Raw genomic sequence first — 24,498 nt, 5'->3', positions numbered from 1 at the left:
GTTTGTATTTCAGGTGTTGGATAATGTGTTGTCCATAAATGATGTGGCCAGCATGGCAAGTTTGTTGGAGATTATTGTAATTCTCTGGAAAAGTATCTACAAAGCACTAGAACACAATGAAGAGGTCAAAGATTATGCTATCAGGAAATTTGCTTCTGTACTTCCTGAATATTTTAAAGTATTTAAGGTAAAGAAAGACTTGGTTTTCTTGCATTTTCTTAGTTTTTTCTTCAGATGCTTTCATGTTTTATATCTTTTATCTACTTTTATAGGATGAAGTATTCTTTTTCATTGTTGCTATAAACCATAAACAATAGCAAGTTTCTTGGAATTCTACAAATGGGTACGAGCTATTCTCCATTTGCAGTGTCTGACTGATGAGCCATTATCTAAATAGTCAACTCAGAAATACTTATGCAATAAATTGCTCTCCTTGTAAGATTTTTCTTGGATTCTGTTCTTTTGAATGTTTTTAGAACTTTTGGAAAACAGTAAATGAAAATGTGCCATTGCAGTATAAATACTCAGTGTATGTGAGAGTCCATGTGTTTTTCTACCCACTGCCCCCCAAACTCTTCCACCACCATTTGTTGTCCCAGCTGCTGCAACAGACACCTGAAGCAGCTGAGGCTCCTTTTTCACTGGACATGACCCAGCAATGTGCACTCACAGCCCAGAAAGCCAGTTGTGTCCTGGGCTGCATCCAAAGCAGGGTGGGCAGCAGGTCGAGGGAGGGGATTCTGTCCCTCTGCTCTGCTCTGGTGAGATCCCACCTGGTGCTGCCTCCAGCCCTGGGGGCCTCAGCACAGGATGGATAGTGAGCTGTTGGGGCGAGTCCAGAGGAGGCCACCAAGATGATTAGAGGGCTGGAGCACCTCTCCTAGGAGAAAAGTCTGAGAGAATTGGGATTATTCAGCCTGGAGGAGAAGGCTTTAGGGTGACCTAATTGTGGCTTTCCAGTACCTGAAGGGAGCCTACAAGAAAGATGGAGATGTACAACAAACAGAATGTAGTGACAGGACAAGGGGGAATGGCTTTAAACTGAAGGAGAATAGGTTTGGATTAAATATTGGAAGAAATGTTTTACTGTGAGGATGGTGAGACATTTGCACAGGTTGCCCAAGAGAACTTGTGGCTGCCCCATCCCTGGTGGTGTCCAAGGCCAGGCTGGATGGGGCTTTGAGCAGCCTGGTCAAGTGGAAGGTGACCCTGCCCATGGCTGGGGGTTTGGAACTAGGTGATCTTTAAGGTCCCTTCCAACCCAAACCATTCTATGATTCTCTGGTTTTTGCTAATTTGAATCTACTCTCTAATAATCTATTGATGCACTTATTTATTGTTTGGGTTTGATATAGGCAATTATTTAAAATCAGTCATTTTCAGATTTTCAGTCTCCTTGCTCTATTTAACTGTTTTAGTGTTATTCTTGAGGAGGATACTGTCTTTTGAGCTGGCTAATAGTGTCTGCTGCACCTGGAGTGCATTTGGAAGGATTACCTGCTGGATATCTGTTTTTCAGTTGGTGGCTTTTGTGCTGAATATACTGAGTAATGTTGGCTGTTATACTTTAACTTTGCATTAGATAATGAAGGAGTGAAAAGCAGTTCATTGCTATGTCATATTCTGCAGCACAGATATACCAAATGCTCTCTCTACCCTGAAAGCATTTGGAAGTTGTCACAGACATTCCAAACCTTTTTTTGGTAGAGGATGTAACATCCCTCCTGAGAGAGAGGCTCTAGTGAACAGCAAGATATCCAGCTGTAGCAATCAACCTCTTTGATGTTGTTAGAGTGAGTAAGCAGCTTGGATCTAAAAGAACCTCTCATCAGAGGCTTAGTTTCTAAAAGAATTACAGACTGAAGCAGCCTGTCTCTTTCCTGAAAAAGCTACATTTTAAATGTTTTTTTAAAAAATATGAGTTTTGAGAAGGTTTAGAACTTGGAATGTGTAAGTAGGTAGTAATTTCATTTGACTGTTTTCATGAAGCTGGGGCATACAGATACACAATTTTTGAAGTCTTTAACATAAATTGGTTTCTGTATAACCTGAGATTATGTCATGGCCTAGACTGCGTGTTATGACACGTTGTAATGAATAACAGTGCATTTAACATTACCATTGTTGTATACACACTCTTTCCTTTAGAGTCTTTTTCAAAAATTTGCCATGTGAATGAATATTCATTTTAAGGCACTGGTTCCTTGAGAGGAGTTAGGTGGTGTCATGGTTGTGCAATTAAACATTAGTCATTGCTGGAAAAAAAATGTAATGTAGAGTTGGTAGTTCTTTTGCAATGGTTATGAATCTAAGAGAGCCATAATTATTCATGGTAATTATTCTGGCAGTCTTTCAAAAAGCTGAATGATAAGGTAATTGATAGTTGACCTGAGAATAGGAATCACACCTTTCGATTGCAAGCCACATATTGTTATAAGCTTCTTTCAGTTCCATTTATAATGAAAAAAGGGAAATCCTTAATTTGAGAAAATCTAATCATACTTTTGCAGTACTCTCTTTAGTTTTGTGGGCCTGTGTGTACCTGGACCTGTACCTCATACAGTGTACTCTTCTTTTTATCCTAGGACGAGCGTTGCGTGACTCCATTGGTTATTCTGGCATCCTTTATGCCCATTGCTGCTGTTCCTACATTCAGGTACTATTTTGAAATACAAACTATGAATTACATGAAATTTCTTGTTGACTGTGTTTGCTAATGTTTCACAAGCTGATGTATTAAGTGCCCATTTGGATAAATTAATCCACTAAAAAATGTGATAAGTTAGCAAAATTTGTGATGTGCAAGTATGTCTGAGCCATTGGTGAATCTTTTTTTTTTTTTGTATTACACCAACTGATTTTCTTTGGATTTTTCTGCACTTAGTGGATGTAAAGCTAACACATCTCTTTTTGTTTGTTTTCTTTTAAGCTGTGGTGTGATTTCCAGACTCAGAAATATTAACAACGGAGCTGACCAAAGCAAATATTCTACCCTGATCGACTGCATGTGTTGCTGGGGTCAAGTGGGGCGTATTATGGAATTAGCCTGTGATTGGTTGTCTGACACACTGACCCCAAGAAAGGTGTGCATATGCATAGGTCAAAGAATTCAGGAATTGCAAGATTACGTAAAGGCGTCGTGCATATTTATTTTTAATAGAATGAGACATTATAAATGTTACTCTGCTTTGAAATTTGTTGTAAAGTACTAACTTTAATAAATAAGTAAGTAAATAAGTATAAACAAAATACTAACAACTATCTGTTGTAAAAATACTAACAGTATTGCACTGGTTTTGTGCTTCATTCTTATTTAGAACGTTAAAACATCTGGGCGCCGAGTGCAGCTCCACGTAACACAGGAATCAAAACCAGAATTGGCAATTGATTACCTCGACTATTTATTGACTCATCCTGTCAATCGTGACTGCCTCCTTTCTGTTCATAAAAAGAAACTGAAGAAACTTCTGAAAACCCTCAGTGCTGCAAAGGTGGTATTCTCCTGACCATAAGCAGTGCTTATCAAAGAATGCTGAACGTCGTATATTGCCCGAGTCAAATTAAAGGCATACAAGAATAAATAAATAACATTCATGATCCCCTCTCCCTCTGTAAAAAGGTTTTCCTACTATACTAGAAGTATAGTAGTTAAGGATTGTGTATAGATGGCAGATTTTAACCAGCTTGTCAGTTTTAGGTGTCTCAACACTTTTGTGATCTAGTGATGAGTGTTTTTAAGGGACCTGACTTTTGGAATATACGCATAAGAAATAGTCTGAAAATCAGTTATGACACTGCAAAGTGGAATAATTGAAAGTATGCTTGTTGCTTTTTTGGGTTTGGTGATTTCTTGTTCTTATTGTTTTCTCATTTGGTTTTTTTTTTTTACTGTTTAAAACTTTTGAGAAAAGAAACATTTGAAAGGATTTTCTGAAAAATATAAATGTAAACCTTTATATTTCAGAGGGTTCTTGGCTCAATCCTTAAAGGAACTAATGCAGATTCTGGTAGCTGGAATCAAGCAACTAGTCTAAGAGCCTTCAGCCTCTTTTGCAGATTGAGTATTCATCTTCAGCACAAGGTATGGTTGTAGCTTTCAGAATAATCTGGAAATTCCAAAATAACTGGAAAGACAATTGGTAAACCTTTTTTCTTTTTTTTCCAGTTTTCTGGAGAAGGAGATTGCCTCTCGCTTTTGAAGGAGACAGGTGCTTGGATAGAAAGTCAAGTTGTACCTTTTATACTATCAAGTGATCAAGAGGATGGTATTTCAAAACACAGTAGTGTTTCTGAATTAATTATCCAGGTTAGAGGATTCTTATAACATAAATCAAACAGCTACCAATCTGAAAAGGTACAAGTGTAGCAACTGGTGTGCTGACAAACAGGGCACTGGCCTTTGTGGAGCCCAGCAAGTGAAAGAGCTAATGAAACACAGTCCTAGTTGTTCTGAGGTTACAGTTTTGTGCTTTTGCTATTTCCTTTGTGCTTAAAATCACACACTTTTTTTTCTTTAAATCACTTTGAGTTATAACCTTTATATTTTATAAATACATAATTTTGCATATCCTAGCAATTAAGTCAAGTAGCTGGTATCAACCTTGTTCTTACCTAGATTTTTTTTTCATCTCCCAGTGCATAATATATATTCTCATCATATCTGTTGAAGTGAGGATGGAACAAGGTTGATGTTTTACACTTGTATAAATGCCCACTCAAGAAATTTCTAGCACGTTCTAGAACATTCCAAATTTGAGGTTTCTAACAAGTAATTCTTGTCTTCAGTCTCTCATGCCCCATAAAGATCTTTTCCAACTTAACCTGTTCTATGAATCTATGTTTGCTTCCTTGCTTTCCTCCTTCCTTTCTTTCCTTTCTGCTTTCCCAAATGAAATAATTAAAATTATAATCTGAGGAATTCAGTATACTTCATTCTAGTGCTTTCAAAAGTTTGGAGGCACAGAACTCAACTTTATTGAAAGGCAAGACAAAAAATAGGGAATCTTTACCAGCATTACCAGAATGTTTATGATGAATTTCCTAGATTTGAATAAAAAACAAACCCAAAACTTTATTGATAAGCAAAAAGAAAGGCTGATGGTCACTGGTAGACCCATCTCACATATTGCTTGGCTAACCAACAATGAAACACAACAATCTTTGCTAGTAGATCTTAAAGTTTGGTTGCATCATTATTTCCAGAGGAGAAACTGAGTTGTGAGGACTGATGTGACTTGTCTGGAAGTCAAGAAGAGAATCCAGGCCTCTTGCATCTCCTGTAAAAAACCACATGCTTGTTAAGCAGCTTCTATTTGCTTCTCACCTTCTGTACTGTTTTTTATTAGAATGAGATATTGATTGTGCTTTTTAATTGTTTGGAGTGTATACTTAGTAGCAATGCTGGCATTAGAAGCAGACTTATTGTATGCTACATGGATTTTTTGAGAAAAACTAATTACAGTTCCTTCTTTAATACTGTTGTGTATGTGAGAGGATCAGAGTGTCTCTTCTTTTCGCACCTACATTTCTCTCTGACTTTCCCTGTGAAACATCCCGTTCTTTCCCATTTCTCCCTCCTTGTCTGCTTGGTTTGTTACTCAGTTTAGCACTTAGTGCTCTGGGCAGGGATTCACTGAGGGGCTGTTTTCTTTAGGCCACTGATTTGCTGATGTGTTGACTGTGGGGCTGATAGAATTTCTGACTCAAACCCCAGTGTCATCACTTCCAGTGTCTCTGGAATGCCCCTCACTGATCAAAAATCATTTGATGATATAATGTAGGGGGTTTAGCTAGTTTTCAATTGTTTTCTGTTACATCCCTCCCACGTACCATTTCATCCAAGGTGGATTTTAGCACTGAGCTATGGGTTCTTTCAGATTTTGGTGAAAGGAAAGGTTTGGCTAACTTTAGTCACTGTCAGTGTCCTTGAACAGCTCAGCTCACATGTACACAGACTGGTTAAGAGTTCTCTGCTCTGTACATTTGTATCATAATCTCTTTACAATGTAACATCTCTGTGTCTGTAGGGAAAAGCTCTTTTTCTGTTCTGGCTTCTGCTATTCAGGACAGGTGGGGATGTCACATTCTGCCTCAGTAAATGTTAAGTATCAATGTCTCTGATCTGAGCCTGAGTAAAAAAGATAGAGGATTTACTGCCTTTTGAGAAACTGGTTACTGGAGGAAAGGGCAATGGAAACATTTGGAGAACTGGCCGGAATTCCTGCTTTTCAACAGGTGGGAACAGAGTAACTCCAAGTAGATAAACCAGCTTTCAGGGAAACTTGGCTAGCAGTTTGTGGTTTTATTTTTAGGTTGTACTGAATGGTTACTTTATATAAATTTTGGGTTTCATATGACTTTGCATCTCTCTTCTAGGCCTACCTGACAGTATGTAAAGATGTCATAATGGTTGGCCTTGGAAATCTCACGTTTCAAGCACATGTTCTAGATATGGCTCTTCCAATTATACAGACAGGTACCATATTTTGTACTAATATCAACATCTTCATTTATACTTAGCTGACTTATATTGGCAGTTTTAATCCCTAACCTTCAGTGATTGGAGGGAACACTGGATTCATACTTAAAATATTAACTGTACTGTATGGAAATTTCAGCTAAGGATATTCAGAAATTAAATATATTGTCTACACTTGTAAACTATCACTACTTGTTGTATATAACTGAGTTTCATTCTAAGCTTGTACCTGAAAAATATTGCATTACAACTGTGGTATTTATCTTTCTCTAGAGAGAGGTGGCTTATGTGCTCCAGTATTGCTGTGTGCTCTAAAAGAAATTGTTGAAGCTTCTTTAACTCAGAATACTGAGACAGATGAAGTGGCAAATCTTTTCCACACTGTACAGAACGTCTTGCAGAAAGTTTTGGAATGTGTGGCACATAGACTCAAGAAACAGCAGGAAGAAGGGATTCAGGTATCATATTACAGTTGAAATTGCTACTTAATATGTAGATGAATCCATACTTTTTATACAAATGTGTTATACTTAGGCACTTTGAGGCTGTTGCCTCACTATTACCTACTGTTTGAGTAGACATGATTAAATTTTTCTGTGATTAAATTTTCCTATTAGTAGGGTTTTTTAATCCATTTTGGTTTTATCGTGACTGAAGAACTAGTAAACTGAAGAACAGTGTGTTCTGTTGCAAATTATCCTGGACTGTGCTAATCCTTCTAGGCTGTTAATCTTATCTGCAATTAAATGAACTCTCTCAATCCAGAACAAAGAATTTGTTTATGTATATGTTATGATCTTGACAGTAATTATATTTCTTTCTTTCAGCTTGCATGATATCAAGTTCAAAATATGTATGATGCCCTAAAAATCTTCAAGATCTCACATCTTCACAGAAAAGTTAGCTTCTTTTTTTTTACAGCAGAGAGCAAATAGATCACTCTGAAAAATTTGATGATCTGCTTTTCGTGACTTCTGAAAATCACTCAGTTCCTTTTTGCTACAACCATTGTTTCGTTCATTTCTCTCTCATACTCAAATTATGAGTAGACTTCCCAAACATTGTTGATTCTGCCTCTGATCCCAAGTGACTAGAAGATCTCAGAAACTTTCAAGGTGTGGTCTGCACTCCTTCACAGAGAAGCTTGCTGAAATATTTCAGTTATACTCAAGCAATCTGAAAAAAGATTTGTTTTTCTTTTTGGTTTTAGTTGATTCACGCTATTCAGATGCCTCTTGGAGAATTCATTCACGCACTGCAGTGCTGGCATTCATCATTCCCAGCAGTGCACCAGGGTGTACTCTCCACTCTCCTGGCTGCAGTAGTAGCAGACATAAATTGTGTGCTACAGATGGTAAAGTTAATCCTGACTATTTTTAATTTTCTTATTTTATACTTACTGCTTTTTGAACATTCTGTTGGAACAACAGAGCTATATCTAAAAGGTTGATCTTTGTACTGCAGATGATGATTTGTGTGTGTTGGCATGGAGCAAACAGGAAATTTTATTTGCCATAATTTCATGTTACAGTTCATCTCTCAGATTTATGACTACAGCTGTATAGGAACAGAGTTGTCTTGATACCTCGTTCACTATTTGCCTCTGACAGAAGAATCTGGAAACTGGGCAGTGTTGGACATTAACAACATGGTTTTTGAGATATTCCTTCTATGTGTTTTTGTGCTGAGTCTGGCTGGGAAGGAGTCAACTTTCCTCCCAGCAATCCCTGTGGTGTTGTGGTTTGCATTTGTGGCTAAACCACTGTTGAGAACACACAGTTAGTTTGGGCTGTTGCTGAACAGTGCTTGCTGAGTGTCAAGGTTTCTCTGTTCCCTCCACCCCCATCCTAAAAAAAAAGGCAAGCAGGCTGAGGATGGGGAAGAGGCTGAGAGGGGACACAGCGAGGCAGTTGACCTGAACTGATCACAGGCTTATTCCACACCAGGCAATGCTGTGCTCAGCAATAAGAGCTCAGGGAAAGGAGGAAGAGGACAGGAGCTTCTAAACGTACCTCACTTCATCTCACCCAGCATTAGGGGACTTTGGAAGTGAGCCGCTGATCTCTGACAGATTCTAGTTCCTTGGAACTGTCCCCTAAGGCTCAGTAATCCTGTTCCAAAGCAGGCTGATGTCCTGCTTGGCACTGATCACTTCTGTATTCTGTGCTTCAATATAGAGGCACTTCTCATACTGCATCCTTTTTTTGATTCCTTTCAATTTTGTCTAGATGATTTCCAAATATCTGAATTTCTTTGGAAAGTAAAGAAAGAATCTCTAATTCTGAAAACAATATATAGACAGAAATTGTTTTATGTTCTGAAAGTCCAAGGAACCATTACTGTCCTTGAAGGAGAAGGGTGTCATTCCCAATGCATTTCCTAATGCATGAAGTGTTAGGAGCAAATACAATTAGTGAGACTGGAAGCTTTGAGAACTAAGAAGGAAGAGCAGAGGCTCTTTAGCAGAGGCTGTGCTTTTGCTGTGGTTGCTGGATGTGTCACAAATATAGCAAGAAACAGTTGCCAGAAAGTACTGAGTACAACAGAGCTGCTTCCAAGGTCCTGTGTTCCATGAGGAGCTGAGACAATAGCAGATGTTTACCTGCAGACATGGATGTATCAGCTGGGGGGCTGTGGGATGACAAGTGCTCTTTACAGATGATGCAGAGTAAACATTTAGGGGCTTGAATGATACTGGAGATTCATACTCATAAATTATGAGTGTTCATTCCAGTCATTCATCTGGGCTGAGGTTTTTGCTGCCCCCATGTCATTGTAATAGTAAATCAAAAAATTCAGTTCTAACTAAATATTTACCATGCTATTCAGAACTTGATACCAAAAAGAGCAGGGATTCAGGAAATCACTGTCACCAAAGTTATTTTTAGAAATCAGGTATGCACACTTTAGCTTGGAGCCACAGAAGGTACTCAGTTGTGTTTAATAGGCTGTGCCTATGTAGTTAAATGCAACTTCTAGTCAGAAAAACTGTAGAGAATATTTGCCTTGGTACAAATACTGTTTATGTTGTTTAGTTTTACTCTTTTCAATTTAAATAAGTTTTGTTTATTTGGACACAACACAGTTGGACTAAAGCTATTCAAAGAACACTTGTGAATGTTCCAATTATTTCAGGATAGGTCTTGGTTAGTGTAATTATTGAAATACAGGCTTGCTTCAGTGTTTTCTGCATACATATATTTCTTGATCTGCAACAGTTGCTGACTTTTTTCTTTTTAGGCTTCCAGTGAAAAAGATGTCACTATACCAAGGACTGTTTCAGACCTTCCCCCTCTTTCAAGCAGTTTAATGGCCATAATTATGAAGTCAGTTAATGTTGTCAGGTAAATGTTTCTATATTAATTTGTCCAAGGTTGTTGCTAAGGTAGAGCAGTTTATAGGTTGTCTATAAAGTTTTAATTTATAAATTTTGAAGAACTAGTTGCTTATTAATTTTACCTGGACTGCTTTATAATCCCTTTCTCTTGACATATTGCCTGTAGGTATTGATTGCTGAGTTTTTTTGACCAAGAGTACTTCTTATATACAAGATTGTTTATCCTAAAGAGTTCTTTCATTGTACATCTTGGCTTGCTTCTTTCATAAGATACTTATAAACATTAGTCCCCTCAGTACAGAGGTATTTAGATGAGATAAAATATTTACCAGAAATAGAATTAATCCTTTAATTGAACATCTGCAATGAGGTGATATGTATTAAAGTCACAACATTCAAAATAAAGTATCCTGAGTCCTAAAAGCCTCCAAAAGTAAGGCTAAACTTAACTATTGGGGTTTTTAATTGCTATATTTAGTGGGGCCCTGAATATGTTCTAAAATTGTCACAAGGGAATTTCATTTTGCTTGGTTTGTTCATATTCGATTTTTATTTACATGCTTATATACACTAGACTTATTTTAAATGATAAAGGGGCTTAGAAGTCCTTTCTTTCTCCCTGATTTACCACAACTAATTCCTATTCTTAACTTCCTAATCTGAGAGGCAGTGAATATCCCTCTCTTCTGTCATGAGGTGTTTTTTTTTTCTCAGTCCTTCTCTAGTTCTAGTTGATTTTGCAAAACAAAAGACTCCAGAGTCCAGCAACAGTCCAGCTAATTATCCAAATCTTGAGGCAGCAGCTGCCCATCAAGGTGTTGTCTTTTAGTGAAAAAATTATTTTACACACCTCTTTTCAAAAGAGATTCAGAAAATCAATTAATTCTTCTGAAACCTTTTCTTGTAGTGGTCAAAGAGTTTCTTGTCCATTCTTGATTTAGAAAACTGCAAGTTTGGACCAAATTGTTTCTATGAGTACTTTGGAAAACATGCATCTACTAGTATTTATCATTTTGGTGCAAAGAGGATCTAAGTTAGGAGATAATTTCCATCTGTTTCTACTGGTGCCTCAGAAGTGAGACTACTTTTAAGGCTGTATTCTTTTATAAATCTGTATTGATTGACCATAATCAGAGTCCAATAGTATATTATTCAATATCTCAGAAATCTTTATGTCAACGGGAAAGTCTTTGACGTTTTGAAATCTGATGTGAGCTTTAGTGTTCTGGGAGCTTTAGTGTTCTGGGAGCACACCTGCTCTGAGTTCTGCAGCATCTGTTGTAGCTTCAGTACTAATCAGTCAGTCTCTATCCTTGAATTTCAGTGCCCATAGCAGGGATAATACTGAGAGTCTTGGCAATATCTGGCCAATTGTGCGAGTGTCCTTTCCAGGGAACTATCTGTGTAGGAACCAATTACTTACCTCTGTTGCTTATATGTATTTTTAAAGAGCTTATTGTTCTGTTCTATTTTATCTTTGCCTGCAGGCTCATGTGACCCTTTTTCAGAGGGAGGTGGGGAAAGGCAGCTGCAGTGAGTCTTATTACAGGTTAATGAAATTACAGTGTTCCTTCATGGAGCTACAGAGTGTGCTTAGTGACCCAAACAGTGATAACAATGGAATCAGAGCTCTGATCCAAGGACTATCAGTTGTAATTTAAGAGCAATATGAAATGGATTCAGTGTTTGGTCAGATTGGTCCACAGAGATATAATAAAACTGATGCAATACATGAGCAACTTCATAATGGTTATTTCTGAACCTAAAGAGTTCTCATCTTTTTCAGCTTTTAGAAGCAATATTTGAGCTTCTGCAAAGCTTATTTACTGCATTGGTTCTTAACTGCATGTTTCATTTTGATATCTTAGCACACTAAAAACCTGAAGAACAATTGAAGTCAGAACTGGCTATTTATGGTGTTCCATTTTGGTAACATAATAATATTGCTAAAGTTATTTTGAAATATATTAGGGAAAGTTATTACAACTCTCTGTTTCCCCTTTAATTCTTCACAGAGCATTTAGCTTTGTGCTCTGAGGAGTATGAGGATTACAGATCTTATCCATCTCCTGCTTTATCCCTCTTGTTCTTTTATTTTTCTCTGGGTTTGAGAATGCTTCTGAGTTAAATTTGTTATTTTTACCATAAACACTAATGACCAATTAGTGTTTGCATTCTGTAGTATTGTCTTATTCCGTATTGCAGTTTAATTTGGTTGCTAGACCCCTTCTGTGACTCCCTTGTTTCATTTTTCTTAGCTTGACATATGTCCCAAAACACTACTAGAGTTTGCTGGTAATACCTTCATGTCTTACTAAAAGTGAGTCTCTTAAGATACATATTGAGATACATATTTATTTCAGATTTGGCAATGAACAGTTGTCATGGTTCTGTTACTCTGTCCATACTTTCAATAACTAAAATGTTGTTTGGAAGTGTTTCAGGGCTATATTTAGTTATAAATGATCTGCACTTGTAATTGTAATTGGAAATCCATCTATTTTAATACATTTTAAGTCAAAGTGTTAATTCAGCATGAGTAGTTACTAACAAACCATTGGAGTCATAGAACACATTTTTTAAAACTTTGGTTTAATTCAAATTAGAAATTTCAGTACCAATAATGTGAGATAAATTTCAGAAGACTGGTAGTTTTTTCATGGATTGACTTTTCTGAAATGTACTATGAGCTCTTCATTTCTCTTAACAACTACTTTCTGTTTACAAACTTTTTTATTTTCTTCTCAAGTAATTCACCATTCTGCTACCTCTGATATTCTCAGTTACCACATCACCACTGCTTTGTCCTGCATGGTGTCTCTGAAGCTCTGGTGGCAGGGGAGCATAATTACAAACATATTCTGTTCAGTTCTATTTTGAAACAGACTTGGATTATAATGTATTTTCGTGCTTTTTTTTCCTTAGGTCATTTTTAAATGAATTAATGGAATGCATCCTCTCTGAAGAAATTAAAGGGATTTTTAGTCTAACAGCTTCTGTCAGCATTGTGATGATAATTAAAGGTCAGTCAAAGCATCTTTGTCTTTTTATATGTTACATTTTGAAAGATGAGTTCTCACAGGATTTAAGGTTGTATCACTTGTAAATTGTGTTTACAACTGTCTGCAGACTCATCGGGTTCATCTTTTTATCCTCATTTGCTGAAATGCACAGGACAGTGAGAATCTAATTTAGTATCTAATATTTCATTAAACGATCTTTTATGTTAAAAATATTCTATTAAAATCTACAGGGGTGGGGTTGTTGGGTTTTTGGGGTTTTTTTGATAGATCGTTATTTTTGAAATCAACATAACCTTATTTCAAATAGGTAAGAACAAACCTGCACTTGTAAAGGATGTTGCACCTGCCCTTCGAGGGAAGCTGATGGTGTGCAGTGAGGCCACAGAGGGATCCAGCAGCACTGAAAGGTAACTGTGCTGTGGGAAACCAACCCCAACCTCTGCCCTCCCCTCTCTGCAATAATTGGCTCTGTTCTGTACTTCCATAACTCCGCTGGAGCCTTGGGAATGATTGATTGTGAGGTTTCAAACAGTGGGGGGAAGAATGGTGGGGTATTGAGCCCAGCACAGTATGAAATATCCTGCCCTTACATCTGCTGTGATTGCAAGCTTTACATCTTTGCCTTGGGTTTTGTTCATTTAATTTGAACGTGTTATGACTTGATCCTGTATATTACAGGGTTCGGGTCTGAAATTCGGGTCTGTTCCAGCAGGTGCAGAACATAGCAAATAGTCTGGTTACTATTTCTTATTTCCTAGAGGATTATTCTCCCACACTTTGGCATTAGGCATGTGAATCCAAAGCTATGCAGATGGTAAAAATTGAACTGAATATAACAGTGATTTTGAGACCTTTCCACAGGTGATTTTATTTTGCTCTTTTTTGGGGGATATTTCAGTGTCATGCCTGGTGTATCTCTTTTGATAAGTTTTTTGAAAGTGATTGGCTACATTGTATTTGGAATAATTTATCTCAAACCTGCCCAAGACAGAATGATGACAAATGCTTTAGCCTTAAGTGTTCCAAACTCGCTTAAGCCTTGAAATTTGTGGACATTTGATTTCTGCCTAGCTGTTGAACTGCCCATGGAATTAAAAAGCGTGCAAAAAGAGACATTATAAGCACAGAGAATGTGAAGAAAACAGACTGTGGTTATGGGCGTTCATCCAAAATTACTGAGAAGGTTTGTGATGCACCACAGTGGCCTGAACGTGCAGAGGTCCTTGTAGTCTTTCGTTCTTCAAATTGATGATCCTTACTGTTCTAGCAAACAATGGATATGGACTAGACAGACTTTATAATAAAAATACAAACCCAAAAAAACCCCCAACAAGCCAAAAAGCTTCATTTACTCAGCAGTTTCTTACACAGCTTTACCAACCTGAGCACACTTCCCCAGTGCACTCTTCTGATGGATCCCTGGCCTGAGGCACATTGTTTTCTGGCATTTTAGTGACTTGACACAGGCCTTTGGTGGCTGAGCTGTGACTCCATCCAGAGGACAGAGCTGTGGGTCTGTTCCACTGCCTCAAAGAGGCCTACAAGAAAGCTGAAGAGTTGCTTGGCTGTGAACAAATGTCCTTTGGTTAGGGCTAGCTTAGAAACGAAACCAAACACAAATAAACAGAACTCAGTTTTCTTCCCAATGAAATCATTTAATGTTGGATTGCCAAGTGTCCTAGTTGAATATTTTTAAAAATAATAATAATTATCTGGAAAAAAAAGCTGAGCAGCAGGGTATTGTGATTCAGTTTGAGCTTCTTGTAATCAAGACAGTAGAAAATGCTGAGAAATTAAAGTGAATCTTAACATGATTAAATAAATAGGCACATTAAAATGAATAATTGCTGCCACTTGAGAGCACTACTGAGTATAAATTAAAATGAGAACACAGATAATTGCTTTATGAATCTATATGATCATCTCTGCCCATTGAACAGGGACAAATCAACATAGATATTGGGGCAGATGAAGAGCATAAGATGCCACACAGTGTTTTGATTTCCTGATATATGACTGGCTACCTTTGTGTAATATAAACCCAGAGATAGTTGCAGACAAAATTCAGAGGTTAGGAACATGAACATGATAGTGGGAAGACTTTTTAACAAGAATCAGAATTGCAATATGATGACAAAGTTCAGAAGCTATCATACAACTTTGTAGAATTTGGGAAGATTCTTATTTGTCTAGGCTTGTTGTGGATTTTGTCTCTCCAGAAGGGTAAAATAATTCATGCTGGCAAGAGGTTTGGAGGAAGTTCTGCAGTGATTAGGTTTTGCATGATGAATTAAGGTGTGTTTGCAGTTTCTCAGCTACATGGAATGTCAGACTGGGCTGGGCCTCTGGTGGCTTCTGACATGCCATTTGTAGTGCTCTGCTACTCATGTGCTAATGTACAACTAAAATGTGATTATACACAGTCTGAAATGTGCCCTGTTGTTTGTAAACTATTTTATCATCCTACTCCACTTAGCAAACACCAAAATTTTAGTTATGGTATGCTGCAAGCTAGGTCTCTGGTCATTAATTTGAAGACAGCCTTCTAACACACAGTGCTGCACTGCTGTGTCCTAAAATACATTACTGGGTTTTAACTCGTACTTAATACTATTATTATTTTTTGCTTCTGAATGCATTATCTCATAATAACTCCTTGAGGGATTATTTTATTTAATACCCAGGTATACCAGGAAATGGTGACATTCTTTAATTTCCCAAGAGACTTGGCATTCTGTGCCAGCATCTTAAATTTAGACTTAGAAGTAATCTATTACATATTAGCAATGAGAGAAAAAAGTAAAAAAAAAAAACCTGTCTGGTTTAGTAATTAAAGTGCTGCCCTTATACAAGGAATTGTTGCACTAATTTGGAAGCAAAAGTTTTCATTGTAATTTAGTCTTCCCTCTTCAGCTGAGTTAGTGGTTTCAGATGGCCCAGTGGGTCTATTATTTTAAAAATGCTGTTCAGTGCATTTAAAAATCCTGGACGACATATTGAACATTGAGAGAATTTCCTCAAGAGTAATGGCACACGCATTAGTTTAGTTTATAAAATGCAACTACTTATGCCTAGCAAAAAAACCACAGATGCAGCTGTCAATGCAGTCATTTGGAGGCAAGAGAAAAATGTCCCATGCTCTATAAAACCAAATGTCCTAGGATAATAACTTTTACTTAATACTGTGTATTTACATTAATTAGCATTTTGATATATGGGTATTAGAATTAGAATTATCTAATGGCTGTGCTGAAGGATATTTCTTTAGCATTACAATTTAGCTAGCTCTCAAACTCTTAATTGTGCTCCCATTGCATCTGTAAATAATGACTCTTGAATGGTTTTGGTATATAACTCTGGGTATGATTTCTCTGCCACCCACCTAAAAGTTCCCTGGAAAGGTACCTGGTAAAACTGCCTTAAACTTGTCTGTTTGGGGAGGTGCACAGTTATCCCAAAGGATGGCTCGTGGTCCAATGTGCCAGGGATACATGGTCCCACATTACCAATCTATTGCTTTATTAGCCTTAAATTGTAAGAAAATGAAATTTATACAAAGTAATACTTTGTCTAAACCCACAGAACCTACCTCATTATCCTAATTTTATAGTACATTGTAAATTGGTTTCCTTTCACATAGAATTTCATCAGGGCTTAAACACTGCAGCACAATAGAGAGGAGCACCTAACAGCACTGGGAATTTGGGGAGCCCTGACAGCCAATAGTCTGCTGTGGAAATGCAGAGCTGTCTCCTGCATGGCAGGTCTGTGTCTGGTGCTGAATGCCCTGACTTGTCGTGGTTAACAACTGACTAACTTGGCTCATTTGGGACATCAGGAATATAATAAAAACGTGGAGAAATAAATGCTTGTGAAATCCAAGTGACAGAATCTTTTACAAAAAACCCACGAAGAATCGTGTTTAGGGTTGTTAATAGCGAAATAATGTTTTGACAGAAGACCAAAGTGCCAAATTTTGCCTTTGAGGGTGTTTTAGAGCCGTGTTAGAAGATGTTGCGTGAGAACGCAACTGTGACGATGGGTGAGTGACATGTCAGGGAATGCCAGAAAAAAGCTGACCTTGGGGATGGTTTAGAAAATAATGTGAGACAAAAGAGTCAGAAAGGGACTAAGAGGGGTGTGGAGGCAGCTGAGGGAAGCAGTTGCTAATAAGGATAAGATAGAAAGCTCAGGCTTGGAAACAAGGTGACCAAGTGTGGAGAAAAAAGACAAAGACTGAAGAGTGAAAGGAAGAAAGTAAAAGAGTGAGAAGTGGTCAGTAAAGGACTTCACTGTGTTTGAAAAGAAGTAACAATGCTGTGAAGAAAATGAGTGGGTTCTTTAAATAGATGATGAAATATTAGAAAATATGCTTGAATTGACATAGTGATTTAAACCAGGCTGTTGTTGGTTACACTATAGACAGAGATGATCAGCAGAAAAATGGGGAAGTTGAAAGGAAAAGAATCCAGCTATTTCAAAAGTAATTTGTAAAGGCATTTTTAATATTTAAACTAATATGGACTAACTGGTCAAAGAAATCATGCAGTAGATGTACTCTAAGAATCAAATAGTTGAGGATTGATTTGGCATTTAGCATTTCTAATCCTGTTGTGTGTTTTTTTTATGCCATTTCAGATTGCTGTGTGAATCATCTCTGAAAATTTTGGATGAATTTTTAAATCCTTGTCCACGCCAAGGCTTTTGTCATGCAAATTAAAGGAAGACGTATTGCTTTTTAAAAAATATTATCTTGTAAAATTATGAATAAGCAAAGTTTATTTTCTGCTATGCTGTACATTTAAAGCAAGGAATATGTATAAAGGTGTGTATAAATATTATGAAATAGTAAAGACTGCTCAAAAGCTGCAAAGAATTTATTCTGTATAAAAGTGTCTTTGTGGGAGGAATATAAAATCAGTATTTTTGTATCTTTGTTTTTGAAAAACAAAATTAATTGTATCATAGATATTCTGAGACTGAGGTACCACCTCAGTCCCTGGGAAAACTGCAGAGCATACTCCTAGAGGTTTAGGAAATTAATTTTATTTCAAAACATGTGTGGGACAAAATGGTGATTGGGAATAGCTATTCTACCTAACCAGCCAGATTTCCCTTCCTTTTGTGGGAGAAGAGAGGGCAGAGAATGTCATGTTTCCTGTCCTTAGCAAAGACTTTTACACAATCTTATATAGATCCTTACAGCCAAATTGGAGAAAGATGGGATGGATGTATAGACATAGAAGATGGGTGGACAACTTGCTGGACCAACGGACTTGAAGGATAACACAGCCTGGAGTGAGATTTAACAGCGGTTGCTGTGGCTTTCCTCAGGGCAGACACTGGTGCCACTGCTACTTAACACTTCCATGAAGAGCTTGGGCACTGGGATGAACTGCAGCCTTGGGCTGTTGGCAGATGACACCAACTTGGGAGCAATGGCTGATCCCCAGGGCTGGGTTGTTCCGCTCAGTGGGATCCTGATAAGCTGGGCTAAGGATCAGCCAGTCTCATGATGTTTAGCGAAGAACATGGGCTCTTCTACCCACAAGGGGCTGATCCTGCACACCAGTGTAGGCACAGGGGAAAGGGCAGCTCACTGTGTCTGCACCTGCCTGGATGAGGACTAAGAAAAGACTTTTCCCAGAGGTGCACATGAAGAGAATATGAGGCAACTGAACCAACTTGCAGCAAGAGAATTTCTCGTTGGATGTAAAAAACAGTCATTATGAGAGTGAATTGAAACAGGAAATGGAACTGGAACAGGTTACTCAGGAAGGCTATGGAATACCCATCTATGGGGGTATTCATCCTTGGAGAAGTGCAGAACTTGACTGACAAGGGGGGCTCTGGCCATGCATTGTAGCCACACAACCCCATGGAGCACTACAGGTTGGGGACAGAGTGGCTGCAGAGCAGCTGGGCAGAAAAGGAGCTGGGGTGCTGACTGACAGCAGCTGAACATGAGCCAGCAGTGTGCCCAGGTGGCCAAGAAGGCCAGTGGCATCCTGGCCTGGATCAGGAACAGTGTGGCCAACAGGACCAGGGAAATGATTCTTCCCCTGTACTCAGCGCTGGTGAGGCCACACCTGGAGTGCTGTGTCCAGTTCTGGGCCCCTCAGTTCAGGAAGGACATTGAGGTCCTGGAGCAGGTCCAGAGAAGGGCAATGAGGCTGGTGAAGGGACTGGAGCACAAGTCCTATGAGGAGAGGCTGAGGGGAGCTGGGGTTGTTCAGCCTGGAGAAGAGGAGGCTCAGGGGAGACCTCATCAGTCCCTACAACTCCCTGAGAGGAGGTTGTAGCCAGGTGGGGGTTGGTCTCTTCTCCCAGGCAACCAGCAGTAGGACAAGAGGACACAGTCTTAAAATGTGTCAGGTGATGTTTAGGTTGGACATTAGGAGGAATTTCTTCACAGAAGGACTGATTGGGCATTGGAATGGGCTGCCCAGGGAGGTGGTGTATTCACTGTCCCTGGAGGTGTTTAAGAAAATACAGGATGTGGCACTTAGTGTCGTGGTCTAGTTGACAGGGTAGTGTTGGGTCATAGGTTGGACTCAGTGATCTCAGAGGTCTTTTCCAACTTAAGTGATTCTATGATTCTCTGTCATAGCTTTGGAATTAGCCCTGCTTTAGCTGGGGATTGGACCAGATTCTCTCCTGAGCTTCCTCCTAACTTGAATATTTGTGTGATTCAGTGCCTGGTACAGTGGAGGGGAAATGCCCTAGCTATTAAACATAGACTTGACTAATATATAAATTGCTTTATATTTAACTATTTTTATAAATTATAGCTATTTTTATAAATTAATATTAATGATGCAGTTAATGCAGACATCTAAGCCAGTTATTTAATTTCCTTCATGCAACCAGATGCTCTTCTAAGACCGAATGCCGATTGCACAGTATTATTTTGCCTTAACAGAGATACATGTAAATAACCTGTCTGAGCTCATGGGGTGGTTCAGCCCCAGCCAGAAACCAGGCACCACACAGCTGCTCTCCACCCCTCCTAGGATGGAGGCAGAACTGTAAGGATAAAAGTCAGAAAGAAACTCACGGGTTGAGATAAAAACAGTTTAATAATTAAGAAAAAATAACAGTATTTTTTTAAATTTTAAGGGAAAGAGAGGAAAAAAAAGGGAAATAAAACCACCCAGCCAGTGCCTAAGCAGCGGTTCCCCTGCATTTTCGCCTTCAGTTTATTGCTGACCATGATGTCCCATGGTGTGGGACATCCCTTGGGTCAGTTGGGGTCAGCTGTCCCAGCTCTGTCCCCTTCCAACTCCTTGTGCACCCCCAGGCTCCTTGGGGTGGTGTGAGAGGCAGAGAAGGCCATGGTGCTGTGTAAGCCCTGCTCAGCAGTGGCTAACACATCCCTGTATTATCAGTACTGTTTCCAGCACAAATCCAAAACACAGCCCCGTAGCAGCTACCGTGAAGAAACTTATCTCAACCAGAACCAGCACAGCTCCTAATGCCATAGTTTTGTCTGTTTTAGAAGGAGATTTAATAGGAACCTCCAGGAAACAATTCAGCCACAGATTGAAATAGCATTTGGTGACCAGCTTAGACCTGGACATATAACACTTGGTTACCTGCAATGAAGTGAAGTGGTTCTCAGTGTGGGCCTGTGCAAATGGATATTGAGGTCTCCAACGTTACTGAGTGGCACTGAAACAGGAGTTAACCAGTTTGGCCAAATTAAGACAGGCTCCTCACTCTTGATTAAGATCAGTGCACAGAGCTGTACCCCCATCTGTCTAAACAGGCGTCTGCTGAGCTGGTTTTCTTTCTCTGGTAAGAGAGTGTAAGATTATTTTCGAGGATCTGCTCTGTCAAGTGCAATGAATTACCTTCATCCTGTTTTTCGTCAGGTCCTTACTTGACCTTGGTACATAAAACTTCCCTACTGGATAAAAGCTGATTTAGCTGGAATGTTGATATTTAAAAGCAATAAGATTCTTAATAAACAACAGTCAAGCTTTGCAACAGGACAGTCAGTATGTGCATGGATTGACGAGTTCCAGATTTACCTCATCCCCAACAGTGGCCTGACCAAAAGGACTAATCCTGCCCCAGCAGGAAGCTGCAGTTCTGCCAACTGTTTATCTATCAACATCTTTATAAAAACTGTGTTCTTTGGCCTTCATTCTTCTACATCTGTTAACAGGCAGGTGTTCCGGTAATGACCTTTTAAATCTTCTGATTATACAAATTACTTAATGAATATGTAAATAAGTTCCTTTTTTTCTGCTTCTCAGTCTCTCAGTATTTGCTCATATTATTAGATGATAAAAGAATCCAAAATTACTGCCTTGTTTTTCCTCAGTGTATAATTTTGCTTTTTCAGTTTTCATGGGATTCATGTACAGATGTAATATCCCTGCATCTGAAAGAAATAAAGGTCCTTCCATCAACATCAGAAATATGCAGATTTCTTCTGAATAACTCAGAGGTGATACTGCTAGGAAGGGTAAGAAAATTTAAAGATAAGCCTTTGTCCTCCTGGCTGGTGCTCAAGTGGTTCTCAAGAGTGTTGAAATCATTTTCTTTTAGTTGTGCAGCTGGTATACAGATTTCAGCTCAATTTCTACTCCAGCTCTACTATAACTGCTCTGACAAGGAAAAACATTGGCTTTCTGCAACACAAATAATGATGTTCTCGGAATTCCTTGAGCCAAGGTCTGTCAGGGCTTTCTCGTTAGGCCTTTGTGGCAAATTTCACAAGAATATCGTAGCAGTTCTAGGTTTTACTTGCTGTTCTCATTGCAGAGTTTAATCTTGCAAAATTTTAAATCTTTACATTTTCCTTCTGCTTGGAAGATGTAAATAAATAGGATGTTTCTTAAGCTAAGTTACTTTTTGTAAACCTGTAGAACAGATTTGTTTCATCTTGTTAATCAGAAGTGCTATTGGGGAAGAGGTGCTGTTCTTTGGGTTTTGTTATGGGATAACCTTGGCATTCAGCCACACAATCCTAACTGTACATCTGAAAACTGCCCCTAATCTTAAAACAGACTCTTGAGATCTCTTCAGCTTTTTCAGGAAGTTGAATCTGACTTTGATTAATAAAATTACTTGAAAAATGGGCAAGAAAACACCATTCTAAGATACTCCTTTGAGCAACTGGCATTGGCAGTCACTGGTAACAAGGAGCCACCTGAAGAAGAAATATTCTAGTCACAGTTGTACCCATAAATGGTGGGTCTGTAGCTCTTCCCTTTGTGCATATACATTCAGTGTAAATGATGCTGAAGAAAGCAACAGCTTTAAATTATTCCCAGTAATCAACATTATCTGTAAGGACTTGTACCTTTTTTCTTTTTGATGACAATGTTCATTTGCTCTGTTGTCTGGCTGGGAAACAAAGCCCAGCATCTGCCATTTATCACAGCTTCAACTTGTGAGCTAAGGAAAAACCAGGAGAAACTCTCAAGCTTCTTCCTTAGCAAGTAAGTGTCTTCAGGTATGTATCCAAGCACACAAACTTTCAGATTTGCCAAGGAAATGAAAAAATATCCACCTTGCACCTGCTGTTTACTCCATGAGAGCTGCAACTCACTTTGCATTTAAACTCCCGTGTGCTGCTGCTCTCAAGTGCTTTGAGGTCTTCTGACTTACAGAAGGAAATCAGAGAGACTAATTTTGACAAAATCTTTCACCTTAGTTTTAAAATGCTTCTGGTAATGACTGTGATGTGAAATCATCAGACACACCAGCAACCTTCTCATCTTGGCTGGTCTGTGTTGTGTGAACCAAGACCAACCAAGTGTCCAGCAGTGCCTGTGCCAGGAGCACCTGTCGTGGCAGCTGCCCATTCTGGAGAGAAGAGCTTGGCTTAGGACTGGCACCTTGATGAGTAGCTGGCCAAGGGCAGCTTCAGGAACAGCTGCAGAACTTCCCATAGGTGGACAGCAGTCCTTCAGGTTCATTTAACCCTTGCAAATAGGGACAGGTCTTGCCTAATCTACTTCAGATAAGAACTCTGTGTAGCTGTGTGGCTGCTTGTCTGAGCACAACCCTATGCACAGTTCCCAGGCGTCAAACAGTGATGGAGTTTTAGCTTTCGTTTACTCAGCGATCACTAAGGTTTTTTCACTGGGTTAGGGTGTTCAGCATAGATGTGTTCTTGGTCTTCTCTAATCAAAGCAAGTCATTTTTCTGTCTAGTTCCACATCATGGTTCTGGAAAATCTGCAGAAATGATGTGCACTAGCACTGAGGAAACCTTAGCCATGGAAATCCACACTCTGTTTTCATCAGTCAGCATTTTTTGAAAACAGTGTGGCAGGAGGAGTTCTGTTACCATCATTTCCTTACTGCTCATGGCTCTAGGAAGTAGAAACTGTTACTGGCCTGTTTCTCCTGTGTCACTGTTTTTAACCACAGGACTACTTTGTTCTTTGCTTATTTTTTGTACTGTCTTTAATGAAAATATTAAATAAGATGCCATTCCAAAACATCATTAGTAATTCCTTTTCAGCCTAATCTAGTTCCCTCTTCCATTCAGTTAGTTCCTTACCCATCTTACACCTATAATAAATTCTTGTCTTGGGTTAATACATTTTTATTATGCTGCAGTAGCAGATTTTGCTTCACATTTTAAGCAGGTACATTTTAGCAGTTCTTGCTGGAAGGTACGTGAACCCTGTGTGGCCATATGCCCACATCAAAGGACATATAGGGTAGAACCAGCCCAGCCTCTTCTTGAGTTCTTTACCATGTGTAATGACATGTGCTTCCCGCCTTTGGGGGGAATAATTAATCCCTTAGATAAACTGTTTGTGTTTGCTCAACTTTCATCTGAATAAAGAATATTGATTTGGCTTTTTCCCCTTTTTTTTTCCTACTGTAGCCATCTTTACTTACCCATTTCCCAAAATGGTACCAGAGCACCAGCTTCATGGTGAGAAATTTATGCTTTGTGCACTTACCTTTCTGAAATCTTGCAATGGTTATTAAAAATAGGCAAGTATTAGCAACTTTATTTTCACAGAACAGCATCTAAAGGAAAAATACAGCATCTCTAAGAGCCTGCAAATTCAATTAGGCCAGTCTAGAAGAGTACTTAAAAACATAACCAAACAAAACCAAACCCCAGGTGACTCTAGTTCCTGCTCTGGGCTATTTAATGACTGAGTGAAGTCCTCCCACAGCTCCATTGAAGGAAAAGCTCCTTTGACTGAGTCAGCTCATTTTCCTGATCACAGTGGCAAATGCTGATTCCTTTCTTACACTGTTCTCTGTGGCTGGGCACTACTAATACATGGCATAAAGGAAAGGCTTTTACTCAGTGTTTTCTCAGTTCTGCACAAAGGGAAGTTCTAAGGCTTGTCCTTTATTTGAAAACAGTCCTTTATTAAAAGGAACCACCATCCTTCCTGACAAAAACGGTTTCCTTTCTCTCATCTTCTGTCCCCAGATTCCCTCTCATGGACTGCTCTCTTCACCTGCAGGATGGTTCTGTCAAGTGCCTGAGCTGGTCACTGGGCCCAGCAGATGAGTCTGCCTTGTGTACAGGGGCTGCTGGGGAATGCAGCAGTGACCAAAACAGCCTGTATTCAAACTCAGGGACGGTAGCAAACATGTCTGAGATGTGCACTGTGTGGTGCACTCTATATCCCAAAAATATGATTTTTAAATAAGAGAAGTTAAAGGTGG

The 24,498-nt window shown here is 38.9% G+C and overlaps 1 protein-coding gene across 1 annotated transcript in view; it reads left to right on the top strand.

The window, feature by feature from the left end:
* Window positions 1-17,714, top strand: part of NCAPG2 (non-SMC condensin II complex subunit G2) — a 41,446-nt gene extending 23,732 nt beyond the window's left edge. The window contains exons 16-28 of the mRNA XM_027720763.2: window positions 14-187; window positions 2,586-2,656; window positions 2,930-3,083; window positions 3,318-3,491; window positions 3,965-4,081; window positions 4,166-4,306; window positions 6,376-6,475; window positions 6,752-6,936; window positions 7,689-7,832; window positions 9,719-9,822; window positions 12,741-12,838; window positions 13,146-13,245; window positions 17,477-17,714. Of these exons, the coding sequence (XP_027576564.1) occupies window positions 14-187; window positions 2,586-2,656; window positions 2,930-3,083; window positions 3,318-3,491; window positions 3,965-4,081; window positions 4,166-4,306; window positions 6,376-6,475; window positions 6,752-6,936; window positions 7,689-7,832; window positions 9,719-9,822; window positions 12,741-12,838; window positions 13,146-13,245; window positions 17,477-17,558 (1,644 nt within the window). The 3' untranslated portion in view covers window positions 17,559-17,714. The remainder of the gene's footprint in view (window positions 1-13; window positions 188-2,585; window positions 2,657-2,929; window positions 3,084-3,317; window positions 3,492-3,964; window positions 4,082-4,165; window positions 4,307-6,375; window positions 6,476-6,751; window positions 6,937-7,688; window positions 7,833-9,718; window positions 9,823-12,740; window positions 12,839-13,145; window positions 13,246-17,476) is intronic.
* Window positions 17,715-24,498: the final 6,784 nt, after the last annotated feature.

The sequence above is a fragment of the Pipra filicauda genome, unplaced genomic scaffold (genome assembly GCF_003945595.2).
Source record: "Pipra filicauda isolate LSUMZ 115617 unplaced genomic scaffold, ASM394559v2 scaffold94_size2452230_pilon, whole genome shotgun sequence".
In the NCBI taxonomy this organism is placed as follows: Eukaryota; Metazoa; Chordata; class Aves; order Passeriformes; family Pipridae; genus Pipra; species Pipra filicauda.
Note: the sequence above shows the minus strand (reverse complement) of the source record. Positions and strands in the feature narration are given on the sequence as shown.